Raw genomic sequence first — 27,574 nt, forward strand, 5'->3', positions numbered from 1 at the left:
TTACTACTCTAACTAAAAATGATTTTTTAATTAAACCAAGTTAAATTGTTATATTTATAAAAAGGCTTTAGTTTTATATGTACTGTTTAAAGTTGAGATACATTTATACAAATAAATGTTTATTATAATACTTCTACAAGAGTCTTCTCCTTCTTTTGTGTGGTGGGGGGTCAGAGGGGGACACCTAGGTCTGTGAGCCAGTCTAAGGCATCAGGCATTGCCCTGTAGACCTCATAAATCCCTGTGTGATTCCTTTAACGCCTAAATAAATTTGAAGTTATAATGAATATTACACCTTAACAAAAATAATGGCGTCGTTTCGCTTTAAATTCTTTTCTTTCAAAATTAAATTCGTATTTCTACTTCTTTTCTTCTGCCTTGGTATAATAACGTAATATATATATTTAAAATTTATAATTTATTATTAGATATGTGTTAAATAACAAAAAATAAAGCTATTAGTTTCTTAGAACAGGCACTGCCTAATAAGAAATTAATGTTGACTAGGCCATACTGTATTCACGCCTGCATTGCAGCTTATCCTCAACGTTCCTTGTACCTCTCATTTTATTAATGTCTTTGTTCAGATATCCAATATCCTATAGTTTTATTTGATCTAATATGTTACTTATAAATTTTCAATTTTTCTTATAAGTTTAAAAATGTATAATATTAATTTTTTAAGTAACACCGGTTTTTTGATACAATAAAAACACATACTTTTGTTTTTTTTTTATTTATTATTGAATTTTTTTATACATACGTGGTTAGTTACATAAAATATTGAAAACTGTATAAAAAATATTGTTACAAATGTACGTAATTAAAAAAAATCCCACGAAGGCGAAGCCTGGGTGTGGGTATTATAAGTATTTTTATCTTATTTCCATTGTTTAAGTGGAGATACAATATCAAATATAAATTTAAGTTATTTTAAAAGAGTTACTGTAGAGATGCAATACAAGAAACTTAGGCATGAAATATGTAAGAGTTTTAAAATAACACAAAAAATAAGGTAAATACTAGTTTTTAAAGAAGACATCTTAAAAAGTGAATTAGCTGACAAAGCATTACAAACAATAAAATATATCCGCTGTTTTGTATGTATGTGAAATAATAAAAAATAATCTCTCGATGGATATAAATGTTTTAGCTTTGCTAAAACTTATAAGAAAAAAATATCTAGTTCAGTGTTTTTTAGCCAAGATTTGATGTGCTTTTAAAAGATTGAAGATTTACACACGTTGTCCTTTTATAGGTTGTACGTAAAGAATAATAATTAGTTAGTTCAGTTAATTATTTATTCGTGTCATACAGGGGCTTAGATTAAAATATGTATTAGCAAGGAATGGGTGGTGATATGATAGCTTATTGCTGAACGAGGACTTCGTAGGCGGTGGATTTCTTCTCTTCTCCGTCGAAGGGGAAGTAGCAGCAGCCGTGACTGGGGTGAACCTGGAAAATATTCAATAAACATATTTATTTCTATTTTCGCAGTTTACATGAAGAGTACCAGTTATACAACAAACATTTACAATCATTATCTATATGGGTTAAAATAAGTGTTTTGTGAACACCTCACAAGGCCATTTCAATTTGAACAATTCATCAAATTTTAAAGTTAATTTTCAAGCTCTGTGAAAGTTCTTTTCAAATTCTGATATCATTTTACTATGGTCCAGTTTCTTCACAAAACTCAAATAATAACAAAACTTTATAGTTTACATATTTTATAATTTTATAATCAAAACAACTCATTCTAAGAGAAAAGGGTCTCAGGTGTTCTCATGTATTATTTATTTATTAATTGTTATCTAACATTTACAGACTATTAATATGGAAAACACATTATGAAAAAAAAAATATGAAAAGGGGTAGATATCAACAGTCCACTTAAAAATGTTCACATCATGCACAGTTTAAGTATCATTATACACTATGTATTAACAAAAAATATAAACAGCAAAACGTGAACAAAGGCAAAAAAAATAGATATCGAAACAAAACATGCAGTTCAATGTATGATCCAAAAAACAAAAGCAAAAAAAAAACAAGAAGAGTAAGTAAAAATAACAAACAAACATTCACAATCTATTGCTTATTTGCTTTTTAAAATAAGCCAGACTATTTGCATGTATATTTATGTGGTTAAATTCAATAGAATTGTACAGACGACACGTTCGAGACAATGGATTGAAGTATGCTATATTGTTCTTAAATCATTCTAGATGGAATATATTCTGACTCCTTAGATAACGTCTATTAGGAATTTTAATAAGAATATTGCTCAGACAATGAGTTGTTTCAATCTTGTCATGAATAATTTTGTGTAGACATATTAAGTCAGCAAATTGACTTCTTTTATCCAGGGTCGTAAAGTTTAAGTATTGGAGACGTTCCTCTTAAGACTGGTTTATGGCATTTAGTCCATGTTTAAATGATAACAATCTTAGAATTTTTTTGTACAGATTCAATAGTTTTTGAATATTTTAAGTAGTGTGGGTTCCAGATAACACTACCATATTCCAATTTGCTTCTGACCAATGAGTGGTACAAGGTTATGGATTGGGGATTTTTGAATGGTTTCGATATGCTATGTATAAATCCCGTCATTTTCAAGTTTTTACTCGTGATATCACTGATAACATTAAATTTTGAATCAAGAGTAATTTCTAGATCTCTAATAGTGGCGACTGCATTTAATTGAACATTATTAATGAAATATGCACGTTCATTTCATCTTCTGTTACGATCGAAAGTTATGATGTAACATTTATCAATATTTAGAAACATATCATTTTGAGTACACCAGCTATGTAGTGTGTAAAGATCTTGAAGCATAAATTGATCAAAATCAGAGGAAAATTTGGAGATCATCAGCAAATAAAACAAAATCACAGTATAGTAATAATGATTAAAAAAGCAGAAGGCCAAGATTGGATCCCTGGGGTACACCTGAGGTTACAGTTATGGGAGGTGACTCATACCCATTTATAAGTACTAGCTGTGTTCTGTTTTCCAAGTAAGATTTAAGCCTATCTTAATAGATCACAGTGATTACCTATACGATCAAGCTTCTGTAGTAGAATAGAATGGTTTACTTTATCAAATGCCTTTTTAAAATCTGTGTGTATGGCATCTACTTGAGTTCTTTCGTTAAAATCATCGCAAACGTAATCACAAAAGTCGAGAAGATTAGAATTAGTGGATCTGTTGGGAATAAATCCATGTTGATTATTGCATAATTGTGGATTATAATGCATAAGTGTGTGAATATGGAATTATACATTATAGATTCAAAAACTTTTGTAAAACATGATAAAATACTGATTGGTCGATAATTTATCACAAAAGATTAATCACCAGATTTATGTATTGGAACAAAATGTGCATTTTTCCATAAATCTGGGAAAGTTTCTGTAGATATTGATTCGTTAAACATAATGAAAAGTGGCTTAATCAACGCGCTAGAGCAACATCTTACAAACAAGGGAGGTATTTTATCTGGTCCTGGGCCTATATTTACTCATATATCTATTCTTTCTAAACAATATTTGATAGATCCCATGTTTACATTAAGTTTACTAAAATTAAATTGGTTGAATAGAGGAACATTCAGTCCGGAAGTATTTGATGTGGGATTCGGCTGAGTATAAACTGATCCAAAATAGTAAGAGAAGATGTTAGCAATCTGCTGTCCATTATTTGCAGACATAGAATCCATATACATTATTTTTGGAATAGAATTTGTACTACGCAATGATTTAGAATAAGCCCAGAAAGTCTTTGCGTTATCTTTTATCCCTTGCTCAACTAGGTAAATGTAACGTATCGTTGTTTTATAGGATAGAATACTGGGCCCTTAATCTCCAGTATTCTAACGAGGATAGGATCTGGTAATATATTGAATAGTCGTAGATTCTTATATACGGACGTTGTTCAATTCGGAATATAATAAACTGACAATACAAGTAACAAGTTGCCTAAAGGCCGTCTAGCGAGAGAAAGAGCTCCTCGCGAGCCGACAATGTAATCGGAGGCCGTTGGTAGCGTTTGGTTATGTTCGGTAGAACTCGAACCTGCCCGAACCTAAATCACCAAACACTACAGTAAATATAGGATGTGTAGCATTCTTTAAGTATTTTTTTATATATTTTTCTCAGAGTAGCAAACTCGGCATGGTCTCTTAAGTTATAGTGTTTTTTAGCCCGTAATCTAACTTTATTTTTCTCTTTGAGGAGCATTTTTAGAGATTCGCTAAACCAATTGGGATAGTGATTTCTTATGTGAGTTTTTTTTTGGAATGTGTTTATCTATAATATCCCATAGTGTATTGTAGAATAACTGTACCTAATTGTTGAGATGACAGTTGCTGAAAAGTGAGATCCAATTTACATTTCTTAAATCCTGACAACATCCTTCATAACACCTTTCTTGAAGTTGTATTTAACGGGATGGTGATTTTCTTGTAAGTGTTGCATTTTTTTCTAAATTTACATTTATTTCCAAACAGGGATGATGGTGATCGATTTTGATAAGTTTGTTGTCGCTGAAATATTAATATTGGTTTTATCGGATAGAACAAAGCCAAGAATATTTCAATTTTTGTTAGGTAAATGATTAAATTGGTGAAGTTTGTACACTGAGACTAAATTGACATGGCAATGAGCTAGTATTTTGTTATTATATGCTATGTCAGGTGTCCATTTAATTCCAGGTTGATTAAAATCAACGATGATTATAAATTGAGATTTGGGATTAATATGTTGCAAATAAATTTCCTTTTTGATTCGATTACAGTAATCATCAACAGATAAGTTAGGGGAATTTAAAGTACACATATGTAGATGAATGAGTTATTATGATATTAGTTCGTCACGCATACGAGGGCTGGGTAGAGCTAGAATAATATTCTTAGGTCGAGAACCCGGAACGGCATTTGGATGATGAGGTGTACGGTTGAAGGATTTAATATCATCTTCCTTTAATGTGTAGTTGACAGCAGTACAAAATTTTAGCACTGACGTTTTAATAACTTCAACCCTCTTATCAGGAACCATCTGGATCTCAACATTGCAATTCCTGTTCGTCTGTTCGATATCATTTAATTTGTTGAATGATATTGATGTAACATTTAATCAAAAATAGACTAACAAAATATCTCACAACTAATAATATTCTCACGCCTCAACAATATGGGTTCAGAAAATTCTCCAACACGAAATGTGCTGCCTTTGATTTTATACTTACTCTTCAAAAACACTTAGATCAAGGAAAATATGCAGCGGGCATTTTCATAGACCTCAAAAAAGCGTTCGATACGGTTGATCATAAGATTCTGTTAGAAAAGCTTGAATATCTGGGCATCGTGGGGAGCAATCTAAAACTTGTATCTAGTTATCTTAAGGGTAGGTGCTCTTCGGTTGTTATTGGAAAAGAATCAAGTGATCATAGAAATATAACATGTGGTGTACCACAGGGCTCGATTCTCGGGCCTTTATTATTTTTGATTTAAATAAATGATATTGCAAAATGGGGGTTGAAAGGTACCCTTCAACTTTATGCTGATGACACAATATTATTCTATCATAATACTAATTTAAACTAAATGGAAAAAGACATGGAAAGGAATTTGGCTCATCTAGCCGAGTGGTTGAGAATCAATAAACTTAGCCTTAACATTAAAAAGACTCACTATGTGCTATTCGGGAATAGGAAAGAACAACGCCTAAACATTTCCCTGGGAATAAACAAACTGGAACAAACAGATGTCACGAAGTATCTAGGACTTGTAATTGACTCACGGCTTACATGGAAAAACCATTTTGACCATGTTAAATCAAAGATTGCTCCGGTGACCGGTGTAATGTACAGACTACGTAGATTGCTTCCCACAGTCATACTGCGATCATTGTACTATGCTATGATTCACTCCCACTTGGCATATATTTCGAGTATCTGGGGCTTTGCTACCAAAAAAATGATATCGAAGGTGCAAATAATCCAAAATAGAGCCATGCGTAACATTTTTGGCTTGCCTTGGGATATACCTGTTAAATATATTTACCGTTACGCACTTGTTTTGCCATTTAAGATGGTTCCTAGCTTTGAGATAACAAACACCATTTTAAATATTATTCAGTGTAACACCCACACAAATATAAAACTGAACTATAACATCGATGTTCACCAATATAATACACGACAACACAACAAACTACATATATCAAAAATACACTCAACAAAGTTCGGACTGAAATCATTAGAATATATTGCCTACACTAACTTTAACAAATTGCCTGAAGAATTAAGACAGGCCTCTAACAAATCTCGAAACGATATATTGAAATCCTATTTTTTCAAAAGCTATTCTGAAAACGAGCCATAAGTAGGTACAAACTCTGTTCTGATAGCCATCCTAATTATCTCTAAATACCAAACTTTGTACATCCAGAGATGATGGGCTTTTTAATGTATTTTCCTGATTTTATTTTTATGCATTTCATGTCCATCATTGAGGACACTTTTTTTAACTTTTTGACACCAACAGTACATAAATCAAATGAGTGATTATAATAATTCATAAAGTCTTATAAGACAATTTTTTTTGTGACATATCTGTAAAGTGATTCTTCATATGTTGTGTCTGTATGTTGCTTCTGTGAAATGTTTTGTAAATGTTTTCTTCTTACATTGTGTTTGCACATTGGGTTGGGTTGGGTCTAATTTTTCTGTACAAAACTCTTTTTTTTTTTTTTACTCTTCTATTTTCAAAACTGCCAATTGGCGATCCCTTAATGAGTTTGATAACTCATGGGAGTGCAACATCGTTTATTGTATGTTTATAAAAAATAAAAAAAGTAATTATCCTTCGTTGTTCCCAGACATTGGAAATGATAGCTCAGCGAGCATTGACAGCATGGCATTACTTCATTATTTTTTGCTTGTAGCTTGCATCCTTTACAATTTTACATTATACGTGGTTTTTTATGACGATTGAATAATAATACAATTCAATATTTTTATTTATTTATGTTTAGTTGATAAGTTGATGAGTTGCGCCTGTCAGCTGTCAAGTAGGTAATAGGGCTAACTTGCCACAGTAAGTAGGTTGTAAATCAGCGTCTTGATTTGGATGATCTGCTTAACTCGTATATCTTGTTTCACAATTATTTAAATAATGTTGCGGGAAAAAAAAAAGAAAAAACTTAGTATTACTAGTAATCGAACCGAGGACCTTCGGATCTATGTGCGGATTCGTTCACCATTAGGCTAGCGGCCGCTTATGGCTGACTGGAAATTAATACAAAATTGTCTTCGCACAGGTATGTTTACATTGTTTACGGTGACTAGAATAAAAGGTTATTATTTCGACAATAACACTCTGATACTCCACAGTTGAATTAAACACTTGTAAACTCTGTAAAATTAGAGCGTTAAGATTTTACAAACTTCGATTATTCTCTTTACTGATCTTCGGGGACCTGTTTATAGATAAATTTTATGGATATCAGCTTTTGAAGACTTTAAATGTTGTATTTTTTAGTGGAGTGATTTTTGACATGCACTCTGTTGATAAAATGAAAAAATATGATGAAAAATATAATTTACAAATTAAAGTAAAGTAAAAACCTATAACATTTAGGGTGCCTCCAACATGTTGCATAACCTCACTTTCAATAATCGCTGTTTTTGTTTTTGTTTACACAGGAGTCACCCTATGTAATCTATAGGATGCGCGTGGAGGAACTTTTTAAGGAAACGAAGGAGAGGAAGTTCTGGGAAGGAAAAAGGTATGAGGGGTGGGTAGGTTTCTAGGGATCAGTGTGTCCAGAAGTGACGGACGATCAAATATATCGGCGCAAGGCGATTGGTCAAGATAGACCAGTTGGAGAGGTCAAAGGGTCTCCCCAAACCAGCCTATCCCGATCTGGCACGGCACACAGCTGGTGGGTAGGCGCATCATGAACACATCTCACTCGATGAACCCGAGCACCCCTGCCAACCTATGGCAGAGGTGTTGGTTATCCAATAAATGGTACCCGGAGCAGTGGTACCCACAACCGCCCCGCCCGATATAATGAAATAGGATCATACCTTTCCAGGAGTGAGGGCACCATCGCTTTGCACGCGGCCTAGGTACAGGACCTCTCCATTTTCAGTGTGTCCAACCTCAATAGCTCCATTGGGCACGTTTCCGTTGGACGCTGCCTGCCAGCAGATTTTCTTCTGGACCATTACCTTCAAATTAACACATCTTTAGCTTTAGGCTTCAATAGCAACACTTTTACATGGTTATGTTGGTGAGAACTCTTATTAACCAATTTTTTTTATGAGAAAGTGGGAGAGGTTACGAAAGATCTCTCAGCGGTATGTCCTTAAATGCCTGGATACTAATTCCTAATAATAATTCCTCGAATACAGCGAATATTAAATTTTGTGGTTTTTCATGACATTTTATAATTTTTTATTGCTGTGGTAATGAATTCGGGAAATTGTGTTGGTAAATATTCGGAATAGCTGGCCACGGATAAAACGAAATATTTTTAATTGAATACTTTTGATTCACCTTAATTACTATAAAAGGAAACTGACTGCATTTGAGAAATTTTTAATTACGTAAATTTTAAATACACTTTTGTTGTATGGGATGACAGCTGAAATAATTTCTGTTGATGACATTTTCGTTTGTTGGTATTCCTGAGTAGCTAGAATTTTTACCATTTACTCTATGCAAATACTAGGTAGGTACTATTTTAGCCGAACTCGAAAAATAAAATAAAGGTATTTAGGTATGCTTTACAAATAAAGAAATATAAAACAGGTAAGGTTAATAAAGGTTAGGTTAGGTTAGGTTAGGTTGGGTTATTATAACAATGTTTCGAACATCTGTCTATATTGCCAATTTGATAAGGTTCGAAAAACGTATTTAACATATATAAATTTTTCGCCCATTATTGTAATGAAATATCATGCAAATCCAAAAACATGCATATTTTTAGACTGGGTGAGAATAAGAGGCATCGGCATATAGGTTCCGACGCGTATTTATGCGCGTAAGCAACTACATGTATGAAAATATGTAATGAACAATATAACACACATTAACAATTAGTAGACATTCAAGGACAACGGGACAACCCGTATATGGGGCATACAAATGAAAACCAGCATCCAAGACAATCAAAGCAATTAAAGTGATTATGTGCGAATTTATTTATTAACGCCTTTTTTCGGGGCTTTTACATGAGAATATTATGAAATATACATTATTTTTTGTACATAACTGAATAGCTTCATTAACAACATTTGTTTAAAGATTAATTGAAGATGTCCACTGACTTGGTATAATTGTTTCCCTCCATTAGTATTCTGGGCAAAGAGGAATACATATTGTAGTTAGTCCCAGAATTTCTGCACTAAAATAAATTTTGATTTCTAGTATTACGTTGTGGAATCCGAAAGCTTATCAATTCTAGCAATACCGAACTATCAACTTAATCACTTAGAATTTTATATAGAAATACCAAGTCAGTAAAAATTCTTCTGTCTGGCAATTTGAGCATATTCATATAATTTAACAGAATGATGTAGTTCAACATAATTGCTGGAATACCTATTTTAAAATTTATAAAACGTAAGAATTTGTTTTGTATTTTTTCAACAGCTTGTACATGTATATTATAATGTGGGTTTCAGACAGGAGAATTGTACTCAAGTTCACTTCTTACATAGGCAAAATATAACAATTTAATACACTTTATATTGCTAAAATTTCTGGTTAGCCTAGTTATAAATCTCAACATTTTTAAACCCTTATTAGAGACTTCTGTTGTGTGATTAACAAATGAAAGATTTATTTGAAAAGTGATGCATAAGTCTTTAATTTGTGTTAATGTCTCAAAAGCATTTTTATCAATGTTTTAATCAAAAATCACTGGAATTTTTATTCGATAAAATCTAACTGTTTTACATTTTGAGATATTTAAATGAAGTCTATTTTCACTACACCAAATTAATAATTTGTTGATATTTTCTTGAAGAATGTTGCAATGGTAAATATTTTGAATAGTTCTATAAATTTTGAAGTCATCAGCAAAAAGTAAGATAGATACATCATGAAATATTTTTGTAAGATCATTTATAAACAAGATAAATAATATTGGGCCAAGGTGTGAACCCTGTGGAACTCCACCTGTTGCATTATTTTTTTCCGACAGGAAGGATTTTATTCTAACAATTTGTTGTCTTCCAGTAAGATAGCTTTTAAACAAGGCTAATATATTGCCACGTATACCAAGCTTTCCTAATTACCAAATGAGAATTTTATGGGAAATTGTATCAAAGGCTTTACTCAAGTCAGTCTATTATAAAGATATTAATATGTACCCCGAAACTGCAGCAACAAGATGAAGGTTTTAGTTCATCATCAAAAAGTACCTGTATCATCGAAAATGTATTCTAGAATCACTTTAACTGCTTTGGATTATGCTCTAATTCCAAAAATCACAATAATCATTATATTTTTATTGCGCAAAAGTATGATGTATAAGTATGTCTTGTATAAGTTTTTTAGAGAAGACGTGTTCGTGTAGACAACACAAAATAAGATCACAAACAAGAACAAAAATATTTTCTGCATAAATATTCTTCAATATTCGAGATAGTAAAATTGAATAGAACTACTGTAAATCTGAGTTTTTTTTCTTTAAATACAAACAACCGAACCGAACAAAACAGTAGAAAATATTCATACGAAAAAAAAAAGATAGTAGAAGAAGGACAGAAAAGAAACTTGCTAAAGTTTCTCCGTAGAATATAGTGTTAGAAGAAAATGATACAGAAAGAAATGAAACCTGAAACAGTGTGTTCCCGAGTACATAAAACCGTGATTCAATTTGTATGGTATAAAATAAATAGGGTAAGTCTTTAGAAACCCCAAAAATGTGAAATGAAACTAATTAATATAAACGCTTGAAAACTCTACAGGCTGAGCCAATATTTGTTCATATTTCAATTTTCATTTGTGTTCTGTGGTCTTGGTGTTTAAGTACATTCATAATTATGAAGTGAAAAATTAGTAATTTTGTAAAAAATATATATCAAGTTGTTTGACCTGTTTCGTTTGTAAATACAACTCTAAGTTTTGAACAAAAGGACCACCAAAACAACCTATTATTATTATTTGCTTATTTACAGGGTCAGACATGAATATCTTTGTTATGTAATGTATCTCCTAAAACTACTGGATTATTATTTTTACAGTTTGTCAAGCGTTCATTTTCGAGAAATCTTCAATTCGTCAAACTGTCTTTCTTTCTGGCGTCCATTAACTCACTTATTAGAGGTTAGGAGAGAAATAGGTCACTTTGTTTGATTATGTTAAGATAGGTTAACGAACTTATATTATAAAAAATCATAAAGAAGGGTTTGTACCTCGAAATTGTCCTTGACGATTTCCAGACTGCCGAAAGCGACGTAGGCTTTGCACTTGGAGGGAATGACCTTAGCGGGGAGGACTTCTCCCCTATGGTTGGCCCTGCCGGCGTAGATGGGAGACCCATCCTTGTCGTGTCCAGCTTCGATGGCTCCGGGGAAGTTGCAGTTGGAGCCGGAGGCTTTGACCCAATGATAATCTGAGAAACCAAAACTCCAACAATCATTTGATGTTTCCTTGAATAGCATTTATACCTTCGACACACTGTAATAATATACATAATCTATCCAGGTTCAAACAAAATTTAGAGGAAAAATAAATAAACTTAAGTTTCCGTTCACATATCGGTTGAATCTCATCAGTTTTTACTTTAATGTTTGCAAATGTATCACATATTTGTAAAAATATATTAACATTGATATGAAACCCAACGATATTTTTTTATTAAACGACAATAGCAAAAATTGTTTCATACATAATAATAATTTCTTATTGAAGTGAAACTTCTTTAGGCGCGTAATGGATTTTCGGGGACGGAGTAAAACCGAGTCAGGATCGACACGAAAATGCGGGTACCCCCACCACCGCTCACCGTTCACTGTCCCTCTCTCACCATATGCGCTTGTTGAGGTGGGGGAGCCGCTCACGAACGTTCTCTCTCTTCTCTTCTTTCCTCTCTCTCAGACACCAGCGAACTGCGCCACGCCAAGCATCAGCTGCTTGGTTAGTATACTGCGTCGTGAGTGTAATACGAGTGAAATACGTAATTGATTGTGGTTCATACGGTTTGGTACAGAATTTCAGTGTTAAAAATGAGTAGTGACGAGATAGAGGTGATGAACACATCAGTGGCACAAGAGGAAATATCCTATCAAATCCATGCTTCGTCGTTGAATTATTTAACCTCTAATTTTCAAACTAACCTAAGAGAGAAAATAGAGATGATGAAATGAAAATAGAGAGAGAGGAATACTAGAAGTTTCACTTCTGTCTTGCGTAGGCTTGACACACCCACTTTTTTTTTTTAATTAAGATAACATCTATGTGAAGTGAAATCTGGCAAATTTTATAAAAGCTCGGGTGTCACGTGCACAATGATGTAGGGTAAAAATGCTAGTGGAAGGTGTGCCGCAACAAAAGAGCCTGAAAATACAGCCGAACCTTCTACTCTACGACCCGGAATATTGTTCGTATGAAATATTCGTATTTAACGTCTTCGCTACTGTTAGGGAGTTCAGTGTACGTACATTCCTAAGAGAAAACTGCCACTGAACCTTGATCACTTATGGTCTTGGGTGAATGAAGGCGGATATTTTATCATTTTTCCAGCCCCATACACAACGGTGTAACCAAATAACAAAACCCGTTAACAAAATCCTCAAATACGTACTGATCATAAAACACATTACTGACTAATGAAAGTGTATTTAGGTAGACTTTCTTTTAATAATAGGTTTTTTTTCTCATTATTTCTGGCTTTCACCCCTCAAGGGTGTTTTTGCCCATCATTTAAAATTATTGAGAAATGAAAGGTGAATTTAAATATTAATTTTATTTAAATAGGCAAATTTCAAAAGTATAATGAAAATTGGAGTCGAGTTCAGACATAGAAGAGATGAGATTTTGAATGGAGGGGAGGCAATTTTAGATAAGGCTTGATAGAAGAGAGGATATTTGTTTAGAGAGGGACAACCAAAAAAAATTTTTTTTTTTTGTAATTATTATTTTTTTTTAATAATATGTTTACATGGTACATAATTCATTTTACATCTTGGGTCTTTTTACTACTCTTCCATTGAAAGCATTTGCTTGTGTATAGAAGGGGAGTGTACATAAATGTTGTTGTTAGTTAGTACTTAAATAATAAATTGTACATAAATGTATGTTTGCAGTAGTATTTTTTTTGATAGTAGTGAAGGAATATATATTCATATAATAAATTTTAAAAAAGAAAGGAAGTTATGGAAAACTAAGGATATTTGTGAGATTAATTAAGTGACAGTAGTTTTTTTTTTCAGAATATTTTTAAAGTGTCTCTTGATAGAAAACAGTATTCGGGTTTTATCATTAATGCTTCTGATTTCTTCTGGTAGACGATTGAAAAAAGTTCTTCCCTGGTAAGTAAAATGATGTTGTGCAAAAGACGTATTTAGTTTTGGGCATAGAAAAACATGTCTAAGTCGCGTTCTGTTTTCATTTAAAATTTGATATTTATCTTTTTCTTTATAATTTGGATTAATGAGTTTTTAATATATAGGTCCTTAAATGTAGGTGCTTGAAATTCTTCAAACAGGCGTTCTGTTGTGTAGTCAAAGGATTTTTTTAATATATTTTTAATAATTGTTCTTTGTATAATTTCAATTGGAAGAAGGTTACATTTATACGCGGATCCCCAACTAATAATAGCGTATTATAAAGTGGATTGAACTAATGCATAATAAATTAAATATAGATTTTTTACCGACAAAAGTTTCGAATTCTTAAAAATATATACATTAATTTTCTAATTTTGTTTACTACTTGACATATTTGTTCCTTCCATTTCAGATTTTTATCAATAATTACTCCTAGATATTTAATTTTATTTGTTGTTTTTAGTACTGTACAGTTTGATTTGAAATAGTTTTGGCTGTGAATTTTAGTATTATTTAGTATGACAATGTTAAAATTTTTAGGAGTATCATTTGTATGGATTGCAAATGGAATTACAAATGTCTTTTCATTATTAAGTGACAATAAATTAGTGTCGAAAAAATTCTTGAGCGTATTGATGTCTTCTGTGGCCCTTAATTCTACTTTTTCCCCAAGTCTTATCACTTATTGTTAATACTGTATCATCGGCGTATGACGTGATTTGACCATGTAAAGGTTGAAAAAAAATATCGTTTACATATATAGTAAATAGAATTGGTCCAAGCACTGTACCTTGGGGGATTCTAAAGCTTGTAATCTCTTGATCACTATTAACACGATTGATTTTTACCACTTGAGGACGGTTTTTTAAGTAGTCGGTGATCCATTTAATCACGTTGCCTTTTATGCCGATATTATTCAATTTTTTTAATAGCATCTCATGGTAATATGTGATCAATATGTGATCTAAAGTTCCCACTTCTAGACCACAGAATGTACAATCTGGGGAGTCAACGACGTGAATTTTAAAAAGATGGGAAGGAACGGAACAATGTCCGATCCTCATTCGAATGAGTGAAGAAATTTATTTTATGGAAAAATGAGGGAATTGCTGAAACCACGGTTTTGATGGAATAGTCCTTTGTATTGAGCATAGCAGGCTACCTTGGATTGACTAGCAATGTGCCAATACTCCGACCAAACATTGCGGGATCTATCTTTGATGATGGAAAATATGTCAGATAGGGGAATGTGGTTTACGAGGGTAACAACAGGGTTGGACGCTCCTTGTTTTGCCAAGGCATCCGCAATATCATCCTGGACATGTTGGTATCATTACCCATGATACCAACATGTGCAGGAATCCAAATCAGAGTTACAGTTTTACCAGAGTTTTGAATGGAGGCTATCATCACTCGAATAAGGCATACAAAGTGATCATCAGGATGAAGAAGAGGACTGGATTTAAGTTTTTGGAGGGAACTAGAGAGTCAGAGTGAACGAGGGAATGTTCAAATGTATCTCTCAAATATATAATGAATTATTTTTGAAAATATAATTATGATTATATTAAATAATTGATTATATCTCTCAAATATATAATCAATTATTTTTGATTATATATTTGAGAGATTCTATTATTGCAATGCACTCGGCTGAAAATATTGAAAATTGATTTGAAATTGAATGAAATATTCTGTCATTGGAATTATTGTGGTAAAAGTTAATACCTATACCACAGTTAGGAGAGTCGGGAGATTTGGATCCATCAGTAAATAAAAGAGAAAAGTTGGGCCATTAAGATGAAATAATGTCATTGAACATATTATTGACAGTTCGGGCCGGGAGATTGAAATGACTTATAAGGATTCCGATCCCTTCTAATATTGTTGGGGATAGGGTGACGTGACTATATTTTAATTTGTATAAGGGAAGTAGATCATTTCGGATGATGTGAAGCTCTGAGAGAGAGATAAATTTTTTACAGATTTCAGGAAGAGGTTTAGTTGAATCTCTGATTGTAGATGAATGGGTTGAGTCAATGAACAACGAGACGCTGGGGATAACCTGATGACATTTAGAATTTAAACACTTAAGAACAAATTTGTCAGCAAATAATTGACGCCTTAAATAAAGAGGAGGATCAGAACATTCTACTGGAATTGAATTGATGGGTGACGATAGCATCGTTATTATTCGCAAAGAATTAGATTAATTTTTTTCTAATTTATAATAATAATAAAAAGTACATTTTTTGAGGCAGTACTTAAAAGTGGGCAGGCATAGTCGAGATTGTTTCGAATAAGTGCGTTGTAAAGCAACTTAATGCAAGTAGGGTGAGCTCTCCACCAAACGCCAGATAATGATCTGATGATATTTAAAAATTTTCGCATTTAGTAACTAAATTATTAATATGGGAAGACCATTTAAGTTTCCTATCAAATGTTACTCCCAAAAATTTTACTTCAGAAGTGTTGGAGATTTTTAAATAAAATTTGAACGGGGGGGGGGGGGGTTTATGGCGGTTTGAGAAGGTGACAGACTGAGTCTTTTGGATTGAAATTTCAAGACCATTTAACGTTAGCCATGGCTTCGTTTAGATATTTGACGGCGGTAGGGATGATTTTGGATGATAAGAAGAAAGCTATGTCATCTGCGAACTCAGTAACTTTTACTTGTGGGGGAATAGTGACATGCATATTGCATATCATATGTGTATATATTATACCGTAAGGGGGACAATACATCGCCTTGTTGTAAACCCTTCCAAATAGACCTACTTTGAGGAGAAATATCTGGAAATTCAATGAAATTTTTTTTATCTTTAATAGATTAAGGCGACGCACTACGTCGTGTAATATATTAAATTCAGCCGCTATCAATAACAACCCATACGTAGATGGCGATAAGGTTTAAATTCCCGCTTAACACCATCCGCCTGTTTTGATTTATGCAAGAAAAAAACATGGCCAAAAAGTGCCTTTTATTTTATTTTGTGGATGTTCAGGCAAAAATATTTAATTTGTTAACGATCATTTTATAAATAACTTAATTTTTCATATTATACAATAAAATTATAACCGAAAATGGGTTCGTAAGTATGAGATTTTGAACTTTTAAGCAGTTTTCATAGGCCTTATACATTATTTTTTTCTGGGCTTATAAAAAGACTTATCTAAAAAATACTCGATTGTTTCAAAGTCCAAAATATATTCTATTCGCAGTATTTAATTAAAGCATCTGAAACATTTCTAGGCGACCAAATTTTCAAACCAAAAACACATTATTTTGCATTACTACGTATGGCATCGCCTTGATAATAGCCAAATCTTAATAATCTGAAATAAAATTCAATAATCTGAATAGCCAGGTACTTCCCCACCTTCCTCTTCCCCATCTCCCTCCCCTCCCCAATACCCTCAGCCTCACAACATACCCCAATTGGGGATGCCATAGTCTCACTGGCTCCAGACGGGAGCAGTTGGGACTCTTGTGCGGTAATACTGTAAAAAAAAAAAAAAAAAAAATAGATTCGACAATCATGGGGGGAAGGCCAAGGCCTAGAAGTTCATTTTCAGGATTGGGATGGAAATATTGTCAAAGGCGCCTTCTATATCTATAAATAACGTCCGGCGTACCTCAAGGAGCACATCTAGCACCGCTTCTTTTTAACTTGTTTATAAACGACATTATTAGTATTTTTTCTCATACACGCTTTTGGTTTTTTGCGGACGACAATAAGATTCTAAATATAATAAAAAATCACGATGACTGCCTACTTTTCCAATCGAACATCGACTCTTTCAATGATTGGTGTAAAATTAATTGCTTGAAACTAAATGTCGATAAATGCAAAATTATGTCCTTCGGGAAAGAAATGACCTCATTTGCTTCTTCAAAATTATAAATGGTATTATTTATTTATTTTATTTATTTATTTATTTATTTAACGCCCAGGGGGCTTTTACATGGTTGGTAGTATAATTTTAATTTGACAAATACTTTCAAACATAAAAAATAAGAATAAAATTACATTTGATAAAAGCTATACAACAAGTCATACAAACACAAGAAACAAAAACAGAAAATTACAGCTATTTGTTGGTTTACATGATTTGTTTAGGAGTATTGTTGAAATAAATGTTTTAAATGATCCACAAAACTTGCCAAGTTGGTATTGAATATGTCAACATCACCCAAGTAATGATTTCCCATGGTGTGAAGTCGTTGTATCGGAGAGTGGGCAATGTAGTTACGCTTATGTGTGCTGCTGTAGAATATTGTATTTTGTCGTGTTGTTACTGTGGGTGTATGTATGTTTATAAGTTGCAGGAGTTCACAACAGTCGAATTTAGAGTTAAGTGATTTGAATAAGAACGTTAAATCGTTTATTTTACGTCTATCTTCTAATGTATGTATTTTTAGAGTATTTAGTAAGAAATTGTATTTTAAGTCTTCGACAGGGATATTTAATTTAAAATTTATAAAACGTAGAAATTTTTTTTGTATTCGCTCAATGTTGTTAATGTGAATTTTATAAGATGGAGACCAAACTACTGAGTTATATTCAATTAGACTTCTTACTAGAGATACGTATAATAGTTATTATTATTATTATTGATTCACCTACGCTACTGCAACTCATTCCCTTCAATATCCGCTCGCAAAGACTCAGAAATAATGAACTGCTCTTTCTCAACCATCATTCGACAAATTATGGATATTATTCACCATTTTCCAGAATGTGTTGACTGGTCAACTCAAGTCAAAACCTTAACTTTTTTGGGATAAATCTAAATAATTTTTGCCAGTCGCTAAACAAGTGACGGAATATTATAAGTGTCCTGTGGTCCTGACCCACGGAGTATTCTTGACTTGATTCGACTTGTCACTTTATTTTCTTATATTATATCTACCATATGTCTTTGCTTTCATGTACCTTTGTCTACTCCTATATTTTTCATTTTACTTTATTCGTGTTATTATTTTGTAATTTGGACGATGTTCGTTAATAAATAAATAAATAAATAAATACGGCAAGACAAACTTCCTGTTTAGAAATTGATAAATTAATATCAGTGCTGATGATGCAAGGTTATCTTGAGTGGATTTTTTTTCCTAAATCCAAATTGAGATGGAGAGAGAAGTTGTTTACTCTCGAAAAAAAATTAAATCGGTTTTTAATTATTTTTTCATAAAGTTTACTGAGGGTGGATGAAAGATCGATTGGCCTGTAGTTGGATCCAGAATTTGGTGACTTGTTTGTTTTAAAATAGGGTTGATTATTTGAGAACTCCAGTCATCAGGCATTATACCAGTCTGGAAAATTTTATTTTATTTTATTTTTATTTTTTTATTTATTCTTTAATATATTTGTTAAACAATGGTATAGTATATTGTCCTCCACGCTAGGAGTTCACCTGTGTTGTAGATGCTTTAGAAGTGGTTTAGAACGACGGCCGGCATAGTCCAGTGGTAACGCATTGGACTGTCATTCCGAAGGTCGCGGGTTCGAACCCGGCGTGCGCAAATAAATTTTATTTGATTAATTTGTGTTATTTCACAATTAATTAATTAAAATAATATATAGTATATTTGCGGCACGTTCCAGAGTGGAAGATACTACCAGTATCGCCCTGGTGTAAGACCACCATTCAGAATCGAAACGTTGCTCCAAATGGCTTTAGCCGTGTTTAGTGACTAGATCTGAATAGCCAGGTACTTCCCCACCTTCCTCTTTCCCTTCCCCACTTACCTTCAGCCTCACAACATCCCCCAATTGGGGATGCCATAGTCTCACTGGCTCCAGACGGGAGCAGTTGGGACTCTTGTGAGGTATTCACTATAAAAATAAAAAAAAAGAACATTATCATTACTATTTTTGATTATGCTGTAAGGTATACCATCTCTGCCTGCAAATGAGTCCTTGACTGTTGATAACCAATTTTTTAGCTCAATTAAGGTGAATGGAGAGTCTAGCCCAAGGCTGCCCAACCTTTTTAGCAGTCGAAATTGACGATTTTGAATCACTGGCGGGCCACTGAATACCTGACGGTTCCTATTTCCATGGGGGGGGGGGGTTGTTAGAGAATTTCTATAAAACATAATTCCCCACAAACAAAAATCTAAATAAGTGCTCCCCACAAAATATTTGAAATCCATGGGGGGGGGGGGTTGTTACGGAACTTCGCTGAGATATGTGATACCCCACAGCAATTTTTCGAATTCCATGGGGGGGGAGGGGGGGGGGTGGCTACAGGATTCCATTTCGACACAAAAAATATTATGTCGAAAACCCGTGTATTTTTGTTTCAAAAGTAAGTTCAACAGGTTAGATTTATTCGTCGCTGATTCTCGTTCTGAGTAGCTTAAATAGCGACACTTTGTCAAATTGGCGGGTTTTTTGAAAATGTTTCACGCGGGCCACTTATAATTCGTTCGCGGGCCACATTGTGGCCCGCGGGCCTGGGGTTGGGCAGCCTTGGTCTAGCCAATGATTAGACATATGAGTATAGATGTAGACATATGAGTATAGATGTAGACATATGAGTATAGAGTATAGATGGGCGTTATTTCATCTAATTTAGGTACAGAAGGGGGGTAATTTTGTCCAAGAATTCATCTATCCATTTAGAATGAGACGCTCGAGGAGATGGTGAACTGAAGGAGGATCTAAATCTTCGGATCATAGACCAAACTTCCGAAATTGGAGTGTTCGGAGATACTGAACTGCAGAAGTTGTACCACCCGTAACTTTTTTTTGACCTCAATACGCTTTTGGCATTGGATTCAGCGTTTTTGTATTGTTCTCCATAGTCATATTGTAACGATAGGAAAGAGATTTAGCTTTCCGAATTCTTACTACTTTGGAACATTCCTCATCCCACCAGGGAGTTTGGAGGGAGTTTTTTTAAAAGAGATTTGATTTGATTTATTTATTGCAGTTATGAGCATTGATTTGAAGTTATTATAGTCATCTTTGACGGAAAATATATCGGTGGCGGGTAAATTTAGTAGGAACTTGTCCATATGAGAGTAAAATTCATCCCATTTGGTGTGATTCGTTTTAATCTTTGTCGAAATATGAGACTTGTCTGATTGGAAAGAAGTTTGATAAGTAATGGTGATCGGGAAATGATCACTGGAGCAAGGGTCGGAGGACACCACCCACGAGGAGAAAGAAGCCAGACTAGTAGAGTATATCGAGAGATTCACTGCACTGGGGTTTGTGCTGGAGCGTGAGATCCTAGTAGGAGATCTGTCATTCATAAGGAAAATGTTGGATTGATCTAGGAAATCCATCACACTTCAACCATCTCGGTCGGAGAAAGCAGAACCCCAGACGGGGGAATGGGCATTAAAATCGCCTAATATAAAGAAAGGAGGGCTTTTATTTATTTAATTATTATTTATTTATTGTTTGAAACATTTACAGAGTGTTAACAATTATTACATTTATATTATTTGGGTGGGAATGTGCACAGATATTAACACCCCATTAAAAATGTTCACAGCATGCGTAAACAAGGTTTAGTTGATATTAGGCGGAGATGCTAGTAGTGAAAGAAAAATAATACATATATAATAATAATTAAAAAGAAATATAAAACATGAATATTAAATATGAAATATAAAATATAGTAAATGTACAGAGAAAGGATAAGGAAGAAAGGTAAAAAAAATAATAAAGCAATTATATCTCTTAACTGTTCTCTATAACATATCATGGTAGAATATTGTTAATTTGTTTTTTAAAATATGCGAGACTGTTTGCGAATATATCTATAAGGTCGCATTCAACTGTATTGTACAGACGACACATTCTAGATAGTGGATTGAAATATGCAATATTTTTATTAAGGCTGGCCGCATACATACGTTTTCCGTATTCGATATCCGAATTCGTTTTCCGTATTCGGAATTCCGTGAGACTAGCGCAAACGTTCGTTTTTCTTCATTCGGAATGTATAAACGTCAGAACCAGTGTTGCCAACAAGGGCGATATATCGCCATTTAGGCTACTCAGAGCGAGAATCGGCGCCGAAAAAATCTAAAAGGCGACTGGTCCCCAATTAAGCTACTTCAAAAAAAAAAACAAAAACATTTCCCGAAATTCTCTAGCCACCCCCCCTTTTTGTATTATTCAAGGGCACTGTTTGGCGATGAACCGGAGCCAATATTTTAAAGGATTTAAGATTTTTAATGAGCTACCGACAGATGTTAAAGAAGGTAAAAGCCTTTCTACTTTTCGTGAGTTATGCCTAAGTACTATAAAAAATATGTTTTAGATGTATTGTAAAGTGTCCTTAATATCATAGAAATAAATTGTCAAATGTTTATACTAGTTATAAAAATGAAATTTTTAATAACTAAATAAAAACATACAAAAAATAGTCAATAAATGTTGATGATTCTCTTCCTGAATTCATTCTAAGAAAACGTTGATTATTTTCCTATTAATTATTATATGGTTCCCTGAAATATTTAATAATTTTTTCGAGAAAAATACGCTGTGGATCCCAGATTTATTGCTATTAGACTAATTATTGCTATTGAGGTTTCCGCCTGTTGGATAAATTAATTTATTAAGGCACAGTAAATAATCTTTAGTATAAAGCAGAAAATTTGTTTGTTTGTCCCACAAAACAATTAAACTGAAAGCACGAACAAAAATTGAAAAATTTTATTCTTCTTTTTGAAATTTGAATGCCAATATTTTCAGCAGAAAAAAACGTATTTTTTACAATTGTGCTTCAACGAAAATTACATATATATTAATAAACCGTTGAATTCGGAAGTCTTCTTGTAATATAATGCATTTTAAATTCTCTCTTAAATGGGAATGGACCAAAATGAATAATATTATTAATCAAGAGAAAAAATATTCAAAATAAAAATAATATTAAATAAAATTAACATGTATTCTTAAAAAAAAATCCCTGCAAAACCCGGCTAAGAAAAAAATGTATTTAATAATCCGTAATCATCAATCAACATTATTAACTGAATTATAAATGAAAGATCGAAGTCCATACAAACGAATTGACTGTAAGCATACAGTAATACTAAAGATTAAAAATTCTGTTGAGCATTTGAATCAAACCCACATAACATCATTTTTTTATTTTTTATTTTTTTATTTTTTATTTATTTATTAAATTTAATATAGTTACATTTTATACAATATAAGATATGGGTAGTCCCACAAAGCTGTGACAATCAGCTTGTCTGTAGGTTCTACCATTTAATGTTATAACATAATACACATTAGCTTAAGTTTAAATATAAATACCAAATATAATGTTTAGGATAGATAAACGTTTTGTTCATTTATTAACCACTTTTTTGTCAGTTTAGGGCAAGGTTCCTCATTATTTTTCAAGTTAAATTTTTCGTTAAATTTGTTATAAATCACAGGTATCAAATAGTCAAGTGTTCTGCTACCATACTTATTTGATATTAGTGGAATTTTTAGGCCTTTTTTTTCAGTAAATCTTGTTTTGTGACTATGCACCAATGGCTTTTTGTACGCATTTTCTCCCGCATTATCCATAATTATAATAAACCAGAGAAGCCCTTTAATTGGGAGTAGGCCCTCAGAGCCATACAGTAATTTTAAGTTGTTTCTTCATGAAACATGCAGCAACCTACTTTAAACTCATATTTTAATTGCTGTATTCTAATAAATAAATATCTACAAACACTATATTAATCTCGAGAAAGAAAGAACAGATTTATTTGCACAGCTGAAGTACAAACGTTAATACATAATTAACGTTATAGGTCTGCTATCGATTACGCGTTATGTAATACCAAGTACAATTTTTTTTTTTGTATTAGGCAATTCACCCTAAAGAGAGTGCTTTGTAAGTACAAATTTCAATCAAATTTAAAAGTTTTATATTACAAAAGTAACCTATCTTTTTATTCTAGAAAATTAGATATTTTACATCAAGTTCAGTTTTTACAGTTAGTTTGCAGAAAATGATGGAAATGAGACAGTAAAAATAAATAATTTTGAAAACTCACCAGCCATTTTGCTTTTTTCTGTTTTATCTCAGGCACTGATGACTTGAAACGAAAATGTAATACTGAACTGTGGCAGTTTGAGTTAGGCTTATATTGGATGGTTTTATCAGATCTCTTTATCACCTTTTAGTACATAGGTTCAGTCGTGTCATCATTTCACCCACAAGACTTACAATGTTCTGGAAATATGAAAAACAAGGAAAATTTTGATGCGTGGAAAATTGCATACCTTGTAAATCGGGGGTGTACGGCTAAAGAAAATTGATCAGATTTTATCTTAGTTAATCAAGGAGATTAAATAGTATATACTTTTCACCTTTTAAACACTTTTTATTTTTTCCTAAATCAATCTATTTAAATTTCACTTATGTTTTCGGGAATGAGTGACTGCAAATCTAGGAAGCAGAAATTAACCCACTTCTCGACATCCGATCAAGCTGAAACTCGACGGATAGACTTGTTGTCAATGACAATGCATTCTAACAACTTCCTGAAATAAAGCATTATTATTATTATTTATTATTATTTGGTGACTACGACACGCGGACATATACGCATTTCTCTGAAATCGATAACATTACAGCATTTAATATTTTATTTTATTAAAACATGATTTAGAGGGTACATATGGTTTTTGTGATATTTCACCCTACATGCTAGGGATGACCCTGTGTTATGGCGGGTGAATTTAACAGTTTGTACAGAATCTTTACATTACTATAATATGAAAAAGAAAAATGATGTAAAGCTAGTTTGGGTTGCAAGAAGAGAATGGAGAAGTTAGAGAATTATAAGAAGGTGAAAAATTTATGAAATTATTAGCAAATAGACCACAGTAATTAATTATGTACATACTATACCGCTAAGTTAGGGAATAAGGATATATTATGTTTTGTCTGAAATGTGATTAAATCGACATAGTGTGGAATGAATCTTAATATAATACAATATACGAAATAAATGTCGGTCCTACCCGATCGGAGACTTGGCGAGGTTGCTAGAGTTGTGGACTCCAGTTTCTAGATAAGAAGGTTCAATACTACAGCCCAAAAAAAAATTTTTAAAATAGATGTATAATAGTAAAACAAAACTATGTTTTATCTAACTATCGATTAATAGTTTAAGATTTCTTATTTTAACATTCTTAAAATTTAGGAAGATTGGTATACAATCAGGTTTTAGGAAGATTGGTATACAATCAGGTTTTAGGAAGATTGGTATACAATCAGGTTTTAGGAAGATTGGTATACAATCAGGTTTTAAGGTTGTTTAAAAAGTAATTAAATACGAGCACATAAAACCCGCTGCCGCGGTTTGAACCTAACCTGACCTACCCATCAAGCCGTTTCACTGCAGGGGTGGGCAGAGAAGACGGACCGCCAAAACAACTCGGTCTTGGCACACACTTCTTGCCTCATTCACATTCATACATCTTCTCATACATAATCTTGACATGGCCCGACTCAAGTATCTGACTCACTTGATCGTGCCATGTCTTCCTCAGGTGTCTCCGATTTCTGCTACCATTCACATTTACATCATATGTTCTTCTTGCACTCTGTACGGGACGTGTTTGCCTGCACAAGAAAAGACTGTAAATAATAAGCACCGGCACACATCAGTCCTCAACCTGGGTAATGATTTAAGTAAAACACCGTGAGGTGTTCTATCCAAACCATCATAAAAGAAAGACCATTCGAATCAAAATTCACATTTTAATTACAAGTATTGTATTGGTATACAGAACGTACAAAGGGGTGTAGCTTATAGGTACTTCCTATTTTTTACAGCCAGCCCAATTCACAAGAAATAGTTATATGTATTTCAATACAACTGGGATTTAAAACACAGATAGAAAACTGATACAACCGGAATCCTTTCAGCGATAATTTCAGATTGGGGCACATTGTGCATCACCGCGCCATACGATACAGTAAATGGCGTGGGCGACTGCTGCAGCAGTAGCCAGTTCAATTGATAGCCAGCAGGAATCGGCCAGCTTCTAGGTTGTCAGCATCAATGGCTAATTTAGTCGGTAGCCAGGAAGAATTGGCCAGCCTCTAGGTGTTCAGCATCAATGGTTAATTCAGTTGGTAGCCAGGAAGAATTGGCCGGCTTCTAGGTTTTCAGCATCAATGGCCAATTTAGTTGGTAGCCAGGAAGAATTGGTCAGCCTCTAGGTTATCAGCATCAATGGCTAATTCAGTTGGTAGCCAGGAAGAATTGGTCAGCCTCTAGGTTATCAGCATCAATGGCTAATTCAGTTGGTAGCCAGGAAGAATTGGCTGGCTTCTAGGTTTTCAGCATCAATGGCCAATTTAGTTGGTAGCCAGGAAGAATTGGTCAGCCTCTAGGTTATCAGCATCAATGGCTAATTCAGTTGGTAGCCAGGAAGAATTGGTCAGCCTCTAGGTTATCAGCATCAATGGCTAATTCAGTTGGTAGCCAGGAAGAATTGGTCAGCCTCTAGGTTATCAGCATCAATGGCTAATTCAGTTGGTAGCCAGGAAGAATTGGCTGGCTTCTAAGTTTTCAGCATCAATGGCCAATTTAGTTGGTAGCCAGGAAGAATTGGTTAGCCTCTAGGTTATCAGCATCAATGGCTAATTCAGTTGGTAGCCAGGAAGAATTGGTCAGCCTCTAGGTTATCAGCATCAATGGCTAATTCAGTTGGTAGCCAGGAAGAATTGGCTGGCTTCTAGGTTTTCAGCATCAATGGCCAATTTAGTTGGTAGCCAGGAAGAATTGGTCAGCCTCTAGGTTATCAGCATCAATGGCTAATTCAGTTGGTAGCCAGGAAGAATTGGTCAGCCTCTAGGTTATCAGCATCAATGGCTAATTCAGTTGGTAGCCAGGAAGAATTGGCTGGCTTCTAGGTTTTCAGCATCAATGGCCAATTTAGTTGGTAGCCAGGAAGAATTGGTCAGCCTCTAGGTTATCAGGATCAATGGCTAATTCAGTTGGTAGCCAGGAAGAATTGGTCAGCCTCTAGGTTATCAGCATCAATGGCTAATTCAGTTGGTAGCCAGGAAGAATTGGATGGCTTCTAGGTTTTCAGCATCAATGGCCAATTTAGTTGGTAGCCAGGAAAAATTGGTCAGCCTCTAGGTTATCAGCATCAATGGCTAATTCAGTTGGTAGCGAGGAAGAATTGGCCGGCTTCTAGGTTTTCAGCATCAATGGCTAATTTAGTTGGTAGCCAGGAAGAATTGGCCGGCTTCTAGGGTTTCAGCATCAATGGCTAATTCAGTTGATAGCCAGGAAGAATTGGCCGGCTTCTAGGTCTTCAGCATCAATGGCCAATTTAGTTGGTAGCCAGGAAGAATTGTTGAGCCTCTAGGTTATCAGCATCAATGGCCAATTCAGTTGGTAGCCAGGAGGAATTGGCCGGCTTCTAGGTTGTCAGCATCAATAGAGCAGGGATTGGCCAGCCTCTAGGTGATCACTGGCAGTGGGCAGTTCAGTCGGTAGCCAGCAGGTATTCGTCAGCCTTTAGGTTGTCAGCATCTGTGGCTGGTTCAGTCGGTAGCAAGGAGGAATTCATCATAATCTAGGTTGTCGGCATCAATGCAGCAGGGATTGGCCAGCCTCTAGGTGATCACCGGCAGTGGGCAGTTCAGTCGGTAGCCAGCAGGTATTTGTCAGCCTTTAGGTTGTCAGCATCAATGCAGCAGGGATTGGCCAGCCTCTAGGTGATCACCGGCAGTGGGCAGTTCAGTCGGTAGCCAGCAGGTATTTGTCAGCCTTTAGGTTGTCAGCATCAATGCAGCAGGGATTGGCCAGCCTCTAGGTGATCACCGGCAGTGGGCAGTTCAGTCGGTAGCCAGCAGGTATTTGTCAGCCTTTAGGTTGTCAGCATCAATGCAGCAGGGATTGGCCAGCCTCTAGGTGATCACCGGCAGTGGGCAGTTCAGTCGGTAGCCAGCAGGTATTTGTCAGCCTTTAGGTTGTCAGCATCAATGCAGCAGGGATTGG

At 34.1% G+C, this 27,574-nt stretch overlaps 1 protein-coding gene across 1 annotated transcript; it reads right to left on the reverse strand.

Moving 5' to 3' along the window:
• Positions 1–1,012: 1,012 nt before the first annotated feature.
• Positions 1,013–27,574, reverse strand: LOC149417785 (pfs47 receptor-like). Its single transcript, XM_089639421.1, has 4 exons — positions 23,600–27,574; positions 11,437–11,636; positions 8,098–8,241; positions 1,013–1,455 (listed from the first exon to the last, which is right to left on the reverse strand). The coding sequence occupies exons 1-4, from the start codon at positions 23,604–23,606 to the stop codon at positions 1,369–1,371; spliced, it is 438 nt and encodes a 145-aa protein (XP_089495547.1). The 5' UTR covers positions 23,607–27,574; the 3' UTR covers positions 1,013–1,368.

The sequence above is a fragment of the Hesperophylax consimilis genome, chromosome 14 (assembly GCF_061612785.1).
Source record: "Hesperophylax consimilis isolate HC1 chromosome 14, BYU_Hcon_1.0, whole genome shotgun sequence".
Lineage (NCBI taxonomy): Eukaryota > Metazoa > Arthropoda > Insecta > Trichoptera > Limnephilidae > Hesperophylax > Hesperophylax consimilis.